We start from the raw sequence: 17349 nt of genomic DNA, 5'->3' as shown, positions 1-17349 counted from the left end.
CTGAGCTCCTTCCACCCTTGGCACAGCCACTTGCCTGGCTTCGAAAGATCTGAGGCACCCATTAATAAAAGGGTATCATTTAAAGCCCTTTATTTCTGCCTACAATCTTAATCAGGAGCCACTGCAATTTCGTAAGCGCTGGACCCAAAGAAGAGCATCTAAGGATATTCAGGAGCAGCTGGGCTGCTGCATTTTGTAGTCTCTGGGGAATCTTCAATCTACCATGGGTGGCTCCCAGATAGAGTATGTTACTGTAGTCTAATCTGAAGACCAAGAGTGCTTGGATTACCGTTTTCCTTGCCGCTTCTGGAGATCAAAGATCTTGCGTAGCATTTTCAGTATGCCAAAAAATCCCCTGCTAGTTTGGATATCCAGTTGTCAAATGTACAATTGCTGTCAAACCAAATTACTAGGTTCTTTATTTTTGGTTATGGAGTTGACGCTGAGCCTAAAACATCTGGCCACCATGATGTGGACCAGATGGATGACTGTTTCCCCACAATTAGTACATCAGTTTTCTCTCCATTCAGTCTACGGCACCTCTGGTCCACCCATTCTGCCCGACTAGCCAGGCAGGTTTGAAAGCTGGACATGGAGTTCTCGTTGTCCTGTGTCAGGGTCACAATAAGTTGAGTGTCATCAGCGTATGACACTATTTTTACGCCATGACGCTCAACCACGTCAGCTAAAGGATGCATATACAAGTTAAAAAGAGTTGTCGGACCCCCTGTTGGAGTGTTACAACCTCTGAGGAACATGACTGTTGTACTACCTAATAAGTGTGGTTCTGAAGAAAAAAGGCAGCCACTTTAAGGCATGGCCTGTAACCCTGTAGGACCACAACCGTTTAACTAAAAGGCCATGGGAAATGGTGTTGAAGGCCGCACTGAAATCCACCATGATGAATGTTGCAGTTTTGCCTTCATCCGCAATGAGCTGTGATTCAGACGCAAGCAACCATGCAGATTCAGTACTATACTGGGAGTGGAACCCTGATTGAGTCTCATGTACCAGGTCCTTAGTCTCAATATATTTCATCGGCTGTTGGTTGACGTATTTTTCCGCCACCTTAGAAAAGAAAGTGAGCAGAGAGATAAGAGTAAGATCTACTGGTTTGTCTGCATCACGATTGGGCTTTTTCAACAGGGACATTACTATTACGTGTTTTCATTTCTGAGGGAGATGCCCTGTAATGAATGACTGGTTAAGTAGGTCACATAAACTAGGTAAAATGGTCTCCAGTCTTCGCTCCAGGTTCGCTGGAGGTGCGGGATCAAGCGGAGAGTCTGATTATACTTTGAGGGCCAGCACATGCAATTATGGTATGGTCAGAGTGTTGATCTTGAGCAAGCCACTGGAGAAACTAGGTGGCTCTGGCTAGAGAGTGGGGCTGAAAATGTCTCTGTCTTCTAAGGGGAAGGATTCATAAATCTTAGAAACTGTGTTGGAGAAAAAATTAGCAATTTCATTACATTTCTCCACCAAAGGCACCATAGCAGGGAAGACACATTCCAAGGGAGAGAAAGATTTCATTATCTGAAACCAGTTCACGGGATGAGTTTTGTGCTTGCTCAATCTTATGAGCATAAAATTGACTATGTACCAGCCTGATCTGCTTAGAGTATGACTTTAGTGCTTTATCGTAGTTGGGCTTTGCTGTGACAGTGTATTCATTACCCCATTGGCGTTCTAGGTGCTTGCAGTTTTTTCAGCAGGCGGAGCTCATCATTAAACCACTTCGCTGATGGTTGGATTCGCGTGGTTTTGAAGATAGTTAGCGGGGCTATACGGTCAAGTGCACTGCTAATCCAGTTCTCTACTTGTGAGTTTGCTGTACCCTGGTTGCTACTAAGGGTCGGGCAATTTGCTCCCGAAGATGCTGTAAAAGGATGCTGTTGAGATGCTAGACCACTTCTGCCTTAGTTGGAGCTAACTACCTACTGGTGTGAGGTATTGGGAATGTAAAGTGACCTGGAAAGGAAGCAAAAAATGGTCTGACCAAGCCATGGGTACTGGCAGAGCCATATTCACCCTGGAGGAATTCGATAATAAAGGGTCCAAGTATGACCCTGCTTATGAGTAGGAGTGTGGACCAATTGATTGAATTAAAAGGCTTTAAGATTCTCCCTAAGGGAGTTTACCAAGCGGCATGTGGTGTCGTCGAAATGTAAGTTAGGGTCACCCAAAATTAAAAAGTTAGAATAACAAATTGCATATGTGGGTATGACATCAGTCAAGGAGGTTAGAAATTGTGAAGAAGAGCTTCACTCCACATAATGCCACCCCACACTACACAATGCCACTCCACTCCACACAATACTACTCCACTCCTCGCTACTCTAATCCCCTGCAACAAAGCCAATAGATCTCACATAGGCAAGACCTATTAGCTTTGCTAAAGCTTGTTTATCTTAGGATTCTACTGAATATCCTGGCAGAATGGAAATGAAGAATATCAAACTCTTAAATGGAGGAGAAGGTGCATTTTGTCCGTTCTTTTTTACATGAAAATTACTACTTGATGGGTGAGTGTTGGCTCTTTTCTCCACTTTCTAGATCAATTTCAACATATTAATAGGTGTCCATTTTTTTCCTCACCCCCTTATTTCCCACCACCATACATTTCATCACTGCCATGTTGATCACTATTGTATTTCTAACTACCATGTCCCTCATCTCTATGCCACAAGGCCACTCCACTCCAAGCCACAAAATGCCACTCCACTCCACTCAGTACCACTCCACTCAATGGCACACAATGCCACTCCACTCCTTGGCACACAATGCCACTCAACACATCACCACACAATGTCACGCCACTTGTCTTCACACAATGCCACTCCATTCTACTTCATTCCACACAATGCCACTCCATCCCATGCCACACATTGCCACTCCACGTTACACAATGCCACTCCACTCCATGCACACTGTGCCACCCTATCCCAGGTAACACCATGCCACTCCACTACACACCACACAAACCAACTCCATGCTACACAATGCTGCTCCGCCACACAATGCCACTCCATGCCACACAATGCCACTCCACACCACACAATGTGACTTCACACCACACAGTGCCACCACACAGAATGCTATGCCACTGCACCCCACTCCACTCAATTCGACTCTACTGCACTCAATGCCACCCCACTCCACTCAATGCCCCTCCACTCCATTTCACAAATACAAAGTCCTGCGCCACTCCATGCCACACAATGCCACTCCACTCAAAGCCACTCCACACCACACAATGCCACTCCACTACACACAGTCCCAGTCCACTCCACACAATACAACTCCTCTCCATGCCTCAGTGTCACTCCATTCCACCCAACACCACTCCACGCCACATAATGCCACTCCATTCCAATCAGTCACTTCACTCCACCACACTCCACTTCACTCAATGCCACACCACACCACTTAGTTGTAATTGTATTTATATAGTTTTTATGTCCCCTGATGAGGTATTGAAGCTCCTTAATGCATGCCACTCCACTCAGTGCCACTCCACTCTTCTAAAAGCTATTCCATTTCACTCCACACAGTGCCATTCCACTCCAAGCCACACACGGCCACTCCATGTCACTCCACTCCTTACAATGCTATTCCACTCCAATCTACTCCACCTCCACACCACACAATGTCACTATACTCTACTCCACATCACACTTTCTCAGATCTGAGGTTTCCCTAGGACAAAAAAAACCTCTGGAGCTCCAGACCGCCTTTTGCCTGACACTCATTCGCCAAAGGGCTGCTTTGCAACTGGCAAAGCCGCACAGCACACTTTCAATTTATTTTTTTATTTTTCAAAAAGGAAAATTCCAAAACGTTTTTTTCTTTTTGAAAATAAGGTAAAGCAATCACCTCTCGCCATGGGATGTCCCTCCCAAGAATAAGGATTAATTGAAATGTTTTTACTTTCACTTAGCCACCATGTTTTGGATAGTGGTAAGTGAAAGTAAAATCCTGGACACTCTAAATAGTGTGTGCAGATAAATGGCAAAATCTCCGCCTGCCCTCACGCCATCTGGCCGTCTGAGGTGTATGTCTGTGGCGGAGACGGGTCAGTTTCCGCTGCTGACATACTGAAGATCCACCCTGACTTACAACAGAAACAGGTACTACGTCCCAATAAAGTACCCTTTCCTCCTCTTTATAAATCAGGCCCTTACTGTCTGAGGGTAACTATAGCAATGTCTTTTCAAGCACAGGGCCTTACAGACTGACAGAAGCCCCAGCCTCTAAAAAGAGGCCTGCACAAGGTTTTTTTTTTTTTTTAGCTATGATCCTAGGGTAACTAGAGGATATTGACTTTGTTCGATGCTCGGAAAAGATAGTTAAATTTGGAGAAGTTCCATTCTGTCAACTGTTTTGGTAATACTTTAAGACTAAGAACCACGAACTGAGTCATATTGTGTGGAAATTCTGACCTGATTTACTTTCCGAATTTTGCCAATCAATGCTAGTTAGTTATATGAAAGACTACTTCCACCACTCTCAAGATATCAGAAGACTGCCAACTTGGAAGAATTTCTGTCACTCTACAGGACTAAGGAGTGTGCATCATTGGTGTAATGAAACTTGAGGGGGTCTCCCTGCAAAGTATAGCCCCCCCCCCTCCACGCTCACTCAGGAGCCCTAAGGCCACCGTAATGTGCTCAGGGTGCCCCCTGGAGCTCAGGGTCCCCTCGGCACCGAGGGGGCTGTGGGGGCCTTTGTTATGCTATTGGTGTGCATCTACCTACACCTTAAATCTCGGTCTCTGAAAAGCTGCTCTCAGGCTCAGAAGATCTGACCTTTTGTATGCCCACAAGGATAAGAGTCCAGAATCTCTTGAAAGATTCCTGCCTGCAGTGTGGATCTACTTTTCGGGAAGAGAAGTGTGGAAGATCCAAGAAACCGACTCAGCTGATCTTCAGTGAAGAAACTCAGCATGACCAATTGGAACTAGCCGTTGGCTAACTAACTGACTGGCAGTTGGGTAAAGTATTCTTCTCACTTGAACCCTTGAGTTGTTGCCCAGGATATTCCCTTGGTGTTTGGCATATTTTTAAACTACCAGGAGTATGTTAAAGGACGTTTACTAGAAATTCCGAAAGCTTGTGCGTTTGCCTTCATTAACGCCTTCTGAGAGTGGGCATTTACTGCATTTCAGAGAATTATTGTTTTAAAGGACAACATTTTTTAAGAACCATTCTTTCCTTAAAATGTGGCTGTTGCATTGTTTAGTGCCAAAAATGGATGCATTGATAGCCTCTCGTGGCCTTTTTGAGATGCACATATAGAGCATGTTTTGAAAAAAATATTCTTTAATATCGCCCAATCTCAATGTTAGTTTTACCGTAATGTGACTTAATTTGCTATTGTTTAACTGTTTTCTTTTCACCTACATTTGTGCAATCTGTATCATGTTTATGGATGGGATTCCACAGAGAAAACAGTATACTTTTAGTAGCGAGATTATTTGGCTGTGTGGAGCAAAACGGGTAGCTCTCTACCCCGAGTTTAAGAATGTGGTTTCCCACCGCTGTAAAAGATGATACATAATTGATATATGGAAGGAAGTCAACAATAAAATAAGACACTGATAAAACCGTAAACTATTGTAACATCCTCTGTGCCAAGTGACCCTCTTCTTCTCCAACTCCAAGCCTCCATGTCCCTGTACTGCCAGCCGCTGACTGACCAGCAAGGCAAATGAGAGATGTATCAGTAGGCTAAGGCAGTGAAAGATTGGAGCAGCTATGGCACAGCCAGTCATGTCAGGCTTGGTAGGCTGCCTAGTGTAGCTAGTCAGCCTTTTGTGTGCGTAAGATTGTAGCTAGTCAGCCTTTTGTGGGAGTAAGATTGTAGCTAGTAAGCCTTTTACAGGAGTAAGATTGTAGCTAGTCAGCTTTGTAGGAGTAAGATTGTAGCTATTCAGGCTTTTACGGGAGTAAGATTGTAGCTAGTCAGCCTTTTGTGGGAGTAAGATTGTAGCTAGTCAACCTTTTACGGGAGTAAGATTGTAGCTAGTCAGCCTTTTACGGAAGAAAGATTGTAGCTAGTCCGCCTTTTGTGGGAGTAAGATTGTAGCTAGTCCGCCTTTTGTGGGAGTAAGATTGTAGCTAGTCCGCCTTTTGTGGGAGTAAGATTGTAGCTAGTCAGCCTTTTGTGGGAGTAAGATTGTAGCTAGTCAGCCTTTTGTGGGAGTAAGATTGTAGCTAGTCAGCCTTTTGTGGGAGTAAGATTGTAGCTAGTCCGCCTTTTGCGGGAGTAAGATTGTAGCTAGTAAGCCTTTTACAGGAGTAAGATTGTAGCTAGTCAGCCTTTTGTGGGAGTAAGATTGTAGCTAGTCAGCCTTTTGTGGGAGTAAGATTGTAGCTAGTCAGCTTTGTGGGAGTAAGATTGTAGCTAGTCAGCCTTTTGTGGGAGTAAGATTGTAGCTAGTCAGCCTTTTGGGCATCTAGCCAAAGCTTAAGTAAAGCTTTAGAAGTGAGTTTTGTTGGTCACAATGTTGTGACTGTCTGGCAAGATGGGGCGATCTAAAGTAATATCAGAAAAATTGTTTTTTTGTGTAAGACTTTGTAAACGCAAGGACCAACTTCACTGCAGAACGGTGGATGTGAAAACACAGAATTAAATAAACAAGACCTGCAGCAGACAAAGGCAAAATAATAAAACCATGTAGGGTCTGCCTTGAAGGAAAGGCAGCAGCTGGCCAGCTGGTATGCTTATATAAGACTTCCTGTTCCTTGCATCTCTTGGTGCTCTGTGCTTCCTGTAGTTGATATCCTTCTAAGTCTTTGTTCCTCCCTCTCACCGATCTGCTTTTGTTTCCACAGTATGTTCCCCCAGACCTCTGCATCTGTAACTTTGTACTGGAGCAGTCCCTCTCCGTGCGGGCGTTGCAGGAGATGCTGGCCAACACGAGCGACAGTGCTGGTGAAGGGGTAAGTCAGTACCTCATATTCATGTGTTCTGTGTCATGGCCATTGTTTTTAAGCCCAGTCATCCTCATTCACCAAGATGTCCCATAAATCAAGGAGCCTGGAGCACCTTTCAACAAAAGAGTGCTGCATGCTGAATGATAGCCTACGACACTGCCAATTATTGCCCAAGAATGTACCTACCACCACTCAAGAATCTGCCCTTTTCTGCCCAATAATTTTCCAACTACTGCCCAACTGTCATAGTATATTGAATATGGCCAACAGACCAAAAAGCAAGCCTTTCCTTAAGTGCTGCAAATGACTCCCCAACCCTCTGTTGTTTTGTGGGACTTGCTATCATGGTTTCAATAGATTTGTATAGGGACAGGAACTTTAGCTTGCAGTGTGCTTGCAGCCCATGCACTCCTGCTTTTGCAGCTGCAGAGGGAGGCCAAGAAGTTTAGACACATGATGGACACAAAAACAGGCTTGCTTCCTTTGACTTGAAGATCTCTCTGATTCAGAGCTCCTCTGTTTTTCCTCTTAAAGAAGGAGATTGCCTTTTAGACCTTAAAAGGGTGGTGTGTCCTTTTCGGACACTGGCAGGACTTGCTCTGATTGTACGTGAAGAGCAGCTGCTGCTGAAATATTGCGGGACAGGCTAAGTGGCCCGTCCTGTTCATGTTTACCATGAGCTTGTTTTCCTCTCGTCATAAAAAAATCGGGGAGCACACGTGTCACCTCATACATCTCACTGTCATGCACATGCTCCATCATGGCCTGTCACGGCAGTCCACCTGCCGGGGCACAAGCCCCGTTGCCAATGTCCATCATCTCCAAAAGCATAACGAGCCTTGAATGGCAACTGGCGGGATAACCTTTCACCTCAGGGCCACCTGCCGGCTCCCGAGACAAGCCGAGTGTTTGCAGTTTGCTGTGCTGGGCGCTGAAGGCCCTGCTCCCAGAAGTGCGCCTCGGACACTGCTTCTCTGGCCTACTCGAAAGCACAACCTCATCGGCATCCATGCACCTACTGTTCGGCAAGTCTCAAGAGCCACAGTCTGTCACTGACTACGCTGGATGTGCATGTTTCTGCCTTTGTTCTCTGCCCAGATGGACCAAGGTGCCAGGTGGCACGATATTTAAAAAAAACACCCGAAATTCACCAATCCTCCCTCCCCAGCCCTCCAAAGTGAATACTCCCCAAACATCCCCCTCCCCAGTTATTACACTTTCCTGTTGCTACCCGTCATTCCTGTTGTAAACCACCCTTCACCCCTCTTCCATGCTGGGGTGCCCTGCCCAGCCCCCGCCTCACCTTGCACAGTGTCCAGTTGCTGTGTATCCTGGTTCCTAGATACAAACTGCATACAGACCACCATGGGCTTAGACTCGTCGCTCAATGACAAGCTTCTCTGAGCTCCAGTACACGGCCAGGCAAATGCTCGGGAAGCTCGTTATCACGCTGCAAAGCTGCATCTAAATTATATTAAAAGGCATGCCTTCAGCAAACAAACCGAGATTATTATATTTGTTATGCTCCATATTGTCTGCCCGCCCTCCACGTCTCCACCAAGGTAAGATATGTAATTACATTTCCCGCCCCTTGGATCTATAACTGAGACACAGTTACTTGCCCTTCTCTGTGGAGGTGGAGATGTGGAGATTATGGAGGCCGGTGGGATGAACTTGGCAAGAGCCCACATCCTTTGGCACAGATCGAACACCGTACTGGCAGATGCTGCAAGGCACCTTATGCATTTGTGCAGCCCAGGCACCCATCCTGTATGGCTCTCTGTTACAACACTTTCTATGTTTTGTGAGGGTTGAAAGTTCAGTTGGTTGGGTTTTAACCACAGAAAGGTTATCACTTTAAGAACATTAGCGGTATACCATTCATACACCTTTCCCCCCGCATATTAATTCAGTTCTGCGAATTGGTTCAAAGGTTCAAAAACATGAACACTGTTGCAGTAGGTGGTACCAGTATTAATTGAAGTACTTTTCTGATATTCCTCAGGCACGATTCTTAAGTAGTTATAGCGAGTTGACTCAGATCACATAGAATTACAAAGAAGACAGAGAGGTTCTGCTTAGGTTTCTATGTTGGTCCTTAACTGCAAGCACCCGCTGCACATGTTCATAAAAATGTGTGTATTACATACTGCCGACGCATGTGTAAATTAGGCTGCTTTTACTTTACCACAGCCAAGTCAGTCAGAAAATCCAGACTGTCAGTATTTGATCACTACCTCCTGTTTATTTAAACTACAACGTAAGTGAAGTCACATCTGGGGTGGTTACCCTGGCTTGAAGAAGAACGAATCAAGGGCTTGGAGAAAACTGAAAAATGCACACACAGGTCTGTGATGTTAAAAAAAACAACAAGACATTGAACATTAACCTGTTTAACATACACTGCTGTCTTTAGCTAACATAACTTTGTTTCATTGTCTTATACTTTCTACAGGTCAGGCATGGAATCCCCACTCCATTCTACTCAAAATTTAACCATTTTTTTCCTTTTAGCGTTCCAGAAGATCTCTCGCAGAGTAACCACTTCTCATAATTTTTTTACCCCATTTTTTTTCATTAATATTTTCAGCAAGTCACCATCGGAATTGTCACCCCCTTTTAATCCTTATTTATCATTCTTTTTCTTTACTTTGCTAGACTAGCGACCTGTCCAGATGGGTATGTTGTGTCCTCGTTGATTTTGTTGCTACATTTCTTTCCATTGCATGGGATTGACAACTGTTTTTGTAACAATGTCGACCTTTCACTTGCCAGTGCTTAGAAGGAATACCTTTCCCTTCTGTTGGAATGATTGAAAACGTGAGCTTTAAGACGTGTGAGTGGCCACTAGCCAAAGAGTGAGACAAAGCCATTTGTAACTTGATCAACTATGTATGAGAACCGTTAGAGCTTCCTATTCATGTTGATAATACAATTTCCACATAGGAAATGAAACTGCAGATATGAATATCGCATGCTTGCCTACTGGCCCTGACAATGAGACTAAGTGATTCTGGTGTGATGTAACTTGCTCTGATAAATTCTGGATACAAGTAGAATGTTTACAAAAGCTTAGACTGGGCCACTCACGGGGTATAGTTCTGTATTGCAACCTTAGTGTCAGAAGCTAATGTATGAACACAGAGTAGATGCCTTTATAAATGGCAGCAACCTTACTCTTTTCAGCAGTGGAACTGGTTATTCATTCAGCTGGTTAGCTAATACTGTTTTAGCAGCATTGTTCTAAATTATATGACCCCACTACGAGTGACCCTATAATTCCAAAGGGGCAGTATCCGAGTCACCAAGATCTGCTGTCACCCTGAGGATCTGGTATGTTATGTGTATTTGTAAAGCGCACTATCTCCCACAAGGGTGTCCTGGCATGGAGCAGGTGCGTGTGCACCCACCCCTGTCTATGGTAGGTTGGTTAATTGAAAAGCCAGGTCTTCCGCTTCTTGCCGAATTCAGGAAGAGAGGATGAGGATCTTATGTGGAGTTAGAGAAGCAATGTAAGAGAATGCCGATCCTCCTGATCTGGTTCTGTTTATGTGTGGGATGTGTGCAAGTAGGAGTCCTGCGGAGCAGAGGAGTCTGAGTGGTTGGTGGAAGGAGATGCAACTGTTCAGGTAAATGAGTCCTAAGTTGTGTAGTGCTATGAATGTGTGTGTGAGGAGTTTGAAATAAGCATGTTTCTAAATCGGGAGCAAGTGGAGCTCCCTGAGGTGTGGTGTGATGTGCGTTCTGTGTGGGAGATTGAGGATAAGTCTGGCTGCTGAGTTCTGGATTGTTTGTAGTCTTCTTGTAGGTTGCTTTGTGACCACAGCATAGAGGGTGTTCCCCTAGTCCAACTTACTAGAGTGTGACAGTTTCCTAGTGTTTGAGAGCCATTTGAAGATCTTCCTCAGCATCTTCAAAGGTTGGAAGCAGAATGCAGTGACGGCGTTGACTTGGTTTATCATGTCTCCCAGATATTGTGTCTGCTGGAAGCATATGCACTGTCCAGGAATTGAGACTCACCTTGGGCTTGTGGTGTGGAATTTTCAATTTCCCCGGTGCTTTCTAATTTCTGATGGTACCCTTCTGGTCACTTATTAATATATAGTATTTATCTCGTCCACTGCAATCACCCCAGTATTAATCATTTGGGGGGGTAGAGAAATACCAAAGCGCTCATAAACTTGCCCTTCGTAGTGAGCTGCTACCATGTCCACAATAGAATAGCAGATATTAGAATGGATTCTTTCTAATGGCTCTTCACTGCTGTAGAACTTTCATATGACCCTTTCCCCGTAAGTGCTAGACTGGATCAACACATTTTCAAGCAGTGTCAAGCCACCTATCCTAGGTGGTGTGGTTCAGTGTCTTGATCAGCATCTCCGTATTCTACAGAAGAAATGATGTGCCAAACAATATATGTGGCACATTATCGCTGGTTATATCAGTTGCTTTTATCTCTGCTGCCACAGATGTGGGATCAGGAGCTGCTGGCTTTACCCATCACTATTATTTTGCCCTTTATCAGTTTTTAATTCATTTTCAAGACTGTCACCACCCAAATCTTCTATATTTAAGTCCATATGAATCAATCTTGTATAAAAGAAAAGCTGGGAATCGGAAGGAAAATTTATGAATCCACTCATCTTCTAGTGCTTTAACAACCAGTATCACTGGAGGGAGAAGTTGTATGACTTAACCTCTCTAGTGTCTCTTTTTAGTCTGCATGGGAAGGAGAATATCTAGGTGTTTTTTCCTCACCCACCAGTGTCACTGGTGGCATGATTCACCCTTGGGTCTTCACCCAAAACAACCAGTGTGTTTGGGTGGGCTCTATGCTGTAGACTAGCGGATCTCTTAATTTGAAGGTATGGCAGGATCTCAAATTGAAATTGTCTGAGGGTTTCCCTATTTGTTTAGACATTTTTTTATTTAGGGTACCTTATCAGGGTTAAAAGCATAGATAGATCTCCTTAGAGTATACAATGTACTCTCTGCATCTAATGCTGACATGTTTCAGTCATTAAGAGTCACATAAAAAGCTCATATGGCTTTGTTAAGAATTAAACATCCTTAGATTCTTTACCCTTAAGCCCTTGAAGAAAGTATGACTGCAGGATCCGCCCACCTTTAAGACCCTACGGAGACCCAAATATATCAAACGGAAATACACTACTGAGGAAAGTTCACTTTGTTTGCTTTGTATAGGCGTGCATTATATATAGCATATGAAACAATCATAGATGATGGGCCCACACTAATAGTATGCAGTGTGGAGCTCTGTCCTTTAAACAGCTAGTGCCCATGCTGCATCAGAGGACATCTACGCCACACTGCACGGTGTCCTCCACAATGCTGATGATGCTAGCCTTTGTACTTTTTGTAAATCCAAGCTCCAAACTTCAGATGTGTGAGTAACAAAGGTGAAATTTATGTAATATCTTTACGATAGAGACAGCACTGGCATTCTGCATGCAGAATTTGTTTTACTCTAGCTCTTACTCTATACAAGATGCTGTCACAGACCTGGCACAAGGAGTATGATGAGCGTGAGGAGCATAATGTTCTACCTCCCCTGGACACCAATTCCAGACTTTTGGCCGACTTGCAGCTAGTTGGCAGCCTTTACACTTGCCCAGAACCTGCATCTCCCACTCCAGTGTCCAGACTGTCCAGCACGTAATTGTTGGTAGTCAATGAAAAGACTTTTCATGCAGTCTGTTGAGAGCAAAGCCTTATGTTTATTGAGATTCTTGCCAGCCAGCAATGGAGTGAAAGCCTTTTTTGCCTCTTAGGAGTGTCTTGGTGGAGGAGGTTGACACGCAGTTTGCCACAATCCAATCCAGCAGTGTCCTGCAGTGATTCATGAAGTCACAACCCTGCAACAGCTGATGGGCCTCACTTATCTTCACATAGCTCACAAGAAAGTTTGATGGTGCTGGTGGCCTCAGGCTGGGCCAAGGACAAGAGGATCTCATCAGTCCCTCAAGCTAGGAAATGAAAGAGATAAGACCTCATAGGCAAACTGATATATTGCTCGGACAGCCTGGCACTTAAAAAGTCAAATGTAACATACCTCCTTGTCAGTTACTCCCATGCTCTGTCAGAAATTATCTGCTTTGGATCTCAGCTTCTGAAACAAATAAGGAAAACATTTATTGAAGTGTGCAGTTATGTCATGGGGCAGCAAAACAATTAATGCAGATGAGACGACACTGTGGACTCTGTCATGCTTAATGAGCTCAGGGATGGCCTTCACTGTCACTCTTGGATGAGAACTACACATCTTAGCGATGTCCCCGTGATTGGACATACCTTTCGAAGGACAGGGCCTTTTCAGACAAAAAGGCAGATCCTTAATTTGAACTTGTTTAGCAGAGAAAGGCATTGGCAAACGTTATGGGTCTCTCCTCGCCTGGTAAGCGTTTCTATAAGCAATACAATCAGTTTTGTTGTGTAGCAATAGCCTTTAAATTGGTAGCAAGCAAATGCAGTCCCGTGTACACCAGCAGCAACAACCGTGTTACTCCCTTTTCAGGGGCAGAGGCTCTGGTAAAGGGCGGCAACTCTCCTCTTTATTCGCACGTTCTTCCAAAACTACACAGCATCAATGATTTCAGCAACTCAAGATGTAATTTGTGGGCTGAGTGACTTTATTCTTTAATGGCACAGGATAACTTTGTTAATGGCACAGCATACCCTCGGAACTATGCGCCATGCTGTTGAAAACTTCAGTTTGTTCTCTGTCATTCCTGAGGAGACCATTTCTGGTCCCTCCTAGCACCATACAAACACATTAATAACAGAGGTCCGTTCCTTTCAGCGAAGGGGTGATAAGAGGTGATCGCTCCCTCCCAGAGCGCTCAAGGGATGCTATCTAACAACTGAGAAATCGGAGAAAGCGGAAGGTCTGGGACCATTTGTAGGTCTACGATTTCTCAACAAATTCTTGAAAATGAAGAAAGTTAGGATTGCAGCATATTGTTTCAGTCCTCCGGGTGCAGGATGCCCTGATCTTGTTGGATCTGCATGACACACCAATGCATGTGCCGATTTCCCCACAAGACTGGACATACTTGAGATTCACATTGGAAAATGTACACTTCATTATGGATTTACTTTTACTAAGAGTCTTCACTAAGATTTGGGCTGTTGTAGAGTTTCCTCTCCATCTTTAGGGAATACACATCTATCCATGTCTGGGTGACTGACTTCTCAAAGCAGATTGGCCACATGCTCTGCTGCAGACCCTATCTCTTGCACTCTTTTGCACAGTCTTGGCTTTTCCATAAACAATAACAGAATCTAATCTAGTCCTTTTTTAGCGCCTACAGTTTTAAGGATAAGTATTGGGCACTTCTCAAATGCAAGCCTTTTCACCTTGAGAGCACTTAGTTCACATCCATGGTATGATGAGGATGCACTGTGTAGTGTCCCGACTGCTAGCAGAGCCATTCTGTGGTTCTTGGGCTTAATGGAATCTTGCATCTTTGTAGGTACTCAGATTTTAGACTTTTAGAAAATACCTTTCCAGTGTACTTTGGAATGTCAAGTGAATCAGTTTCAGGGTTAGTTACATGATTGTAACCATTTGGATCCTCTACTATTGGAGTCTTTAACCCAGCAGACAGTTCCTTCCAGTTGTCTGAAGAGTAGCCCATTTAGAGACAGGGGTCCCAGCTTATTTTAGTGATGAATGAACATGCTTGAGGGGCACAGCCGAGAGTTTGGCTGTCAGTATACTTTGCATCAATGAAGAATGACTCCTGCACATCAGCCTTCTACAGCTAAAGGCAGTGACGTTGGTGCTGTGGTTCTCTCTGCCTCACTTTCAAAGGAAGGATAATCAGACAGCATTTGTTTATTCACAGTGACCTCATTGTGACCCCTGAGTTGGAGTTGGCTTAGGTGTTAACCATGCAAGGCTGTCTTCAGATTGAATATTTTTGTGACGAGTATAAACAGTATGTGTCCCCTGTATTGCTTGCGGTAGCATTCACTTTTCGATTTGCTGGAGAGTAATTCAGAAGATGAAACTGCACAAGGCTCAGGTGATCTTGACGGCTTCCAATTAGGTCTTCATCTCAGTGTATCTCTCCACTAGCAGTCTCTGCTGAGAGAAGACTTTCTTCCTCAAAGCAATGGAAGAATTTATCATCCCAACTTTGCAAATCTTAACTTACATGAGTAGATGTTAAGCAGTCAGCTCTAACCTCTTATGACAGACCTGCAAATGTGTTCGATGTTGCCACAATTCCAGCATGCTTCTTCCCACTGGAATGAGTCCTTTTTCAAGTTTCTTTGTTTCAAAATGTTCTTAGGAGTCAGTCTCTAGAACAGATTACCTCCAATCCTCTCTTGGTTCCTTAAATGGGATCTTATACTGTTTTTGACGTTCCTGATGTAGCAAACTTTTGTCCATATTTATTTCTAGGAACAGAAGATCCTTGCTTGGGAAACTACTTTTCTTTACTAGGCATCATATCTGCTTCATCATCATTCACTACTTATTTAATAGACAGAGTTGTAGTGAGAATAAATTCTCTGCTTTATCCTTCCAAGGAGAAAGAGTGCCTTCATAGGCTTGATCTGTGTAGAGCCTTGATTCACTATCTTCATGGAACACAATTCTTTAACATGGATAATCGGTTTTTAATGTGCCCAGTTTCGAAAGACAGTGAAGAAGCAGACATTTTCCATGAGGCCTTCCTTGACCCTGGAGCACTGCTATGAATTGGCTGGAATTTCTGCTCTTAAATGGTTTCATACCCACCCCACTAGGCATAGGGCACACAAGGTTTTCTGCATCATTAGCATCGTTTTACTTTGTAATATGAACAAGTGCAATTTCAATTAACAGGGCAGTGCTGCAGTCATTTTTGCTGTTATCCTTTGATGATCCTGAAAGCTCCTTCTTCTAGGATTATATGGGAGTGGTTCATGTAAGGAGTAAAGTTTAGAAGTAGAAGGTACTTACCGGTGGTAACACCTTCAGACCCTCCCACCTCCCCTCTTCAGGATGACTAGTTCCTCTTTTGCTGATGGATATATATTTTTCTGTGTAGGATTTGTAAAATTCAAACAGAACAGGTGCCTTTGGTGTGTGCGCACCATATACATTCTCCTGCAAGTGACTTTGGTGGAGCCTTGTGATGTCAGTTAGGAGAGCATCGGGCAGTTCCACCTGTCCTGGTGACGTGAAATTGCTTTATAGTTTCTAGATCCAGCCTGACACCTCAGAAAAGGGTTTAAGGAATCTGCGGGAGTGACTGTGTGCATCAGGAAGAAAGTTATCAAAGACAATTAACCTGTTTTATTCACATGTATCTACCCTTATGCATAAACTAAATTAAGCATGTGACTACATCTTTTCCAAACTCTGTACCAAAATGCAGGTTTAATGCAGAACCTTGATCAGAAGTTGACAATTACATACATAAAGACGTCTAGGTTAAGTTACCTTCCATCAATCAGAAAACTACTTTTTTATTTGTTTGCAGATCACAATTTAACAGCGGGAGAATTAGTGAGATTTTATAACAATTAGGTAATTCCAGCCATTATGCAAATAATCTGCATGAATGCTACTTCAATGATATGGCAACGTATTGAAACATTATCTGTTTCACTGACATTATGCCATATAAGACTTGTACATTTAGAGATGAGGTCTAAGACAACATGTCTTATCCTGCCTGAATTATTGATTCTTCATTTTTCTTTGCTCGTGTTCACTTTGCAAAAGCATGTGCTTTCTGAGGCTTATCTTTAGATCCATATCTTTAATCAATGGGCCATCACGCCATCCCTGAGTAGTTCAACAAATCTGAAATGTTGACACTGTCTGAAGCATATTTGGCTCAACATAACACAAATACTAGCAGCTAATACACCCCAGAGCCAAAAAAAGGCCCTGTGAGGCACCTTCATGTGGAGTGGTTTCTGTTTAAAATCAGCCCAACCAACAATATGATGCCTTAAGCATCGCTGCATAGAAATCCTCGAATATGGTTAGATCCATAACGGGCAATGTAGGCTGGGAAGGGGCAGTTTCCAGAACGCAAAGGTTTCTTTCACAAATTGATAGTAATGATATTTTTAGCCATTTTCTCAGTTCCTTACCAAGCCAATGTAAGGACACAGTGAGTATGAACCAGAACTTTTTAGCGAAGTTTGACGATGTTTAGTCCTGAACCTCAGAGGTCTCATTAAATTAACAAGAGGGCAGTTCTTTTCTTATTACTTCATAGGGCTCAAAACCTCTGACAGCCTGATTTGTACCTTAATTTGGGTGATACAAATTTATGGGCCATCCCATGCTCAATTGAATAACAACAAAAACTCCATGGGAGAAAGAAGCGTTTGCAATTGAGGTGAGGTAAACAATATCTGTGAAATCCCAATACTGAAAGGT

The 17349-nt window shown here is 43.6% G+C and overlaps 1 protein-coding gene across 9 annotated transcripts in view; it reads left to right on the top strand.

Moving 5' to 3' along the window:
* The window catches only part of RYR3 (ryanodine receptor 3), a 1450647-nt gene that overhangs the window by 261412 nt on the left and 1171886 nt on the right, over positions 1–17349 (top strand). For 6 of the 9 annotated variants that reach the window (XM_069208995.1, XM_069208987.1, XM_069208989.1 and 3 more), the window contains exons 3-4: positions 6837–6944; positions 9597–9617. In XM_069208995.1, coding sequence (XP_069065096.1) covers positions 6837–6944; positions 9597–9617 — 129 coding nt within the window. The remainder of the gene's footprint in view (positions 1–6836; positions 6945–9596; positions 9618–17349) is intronic. The other 3 variants (XM_069208992.1, XM_069208994.1, XM_069208991.1) reach the window with 1 other exon arrangement.

This window comes from Pleurodeles waltl, chromosome 9 (genome assembly GCF_031143425.1).
Source record: "Pleurodeles waltl isolate 20211129_DDA chromosome 9, aPleWal1.hap1.20221129, whole genome shotgun sequence".
NCBI lineage: Eukaryota > Metazoa > Chordata > Amphibia > Caudata > Salamandridae > Pleurodeles > Pleurodeles waltl.
The sequence above is the reverse complement of the archived record's forward strand: the minus strand, read 5'-3'. Positions and strand labels throughout refer to the sequence as shown.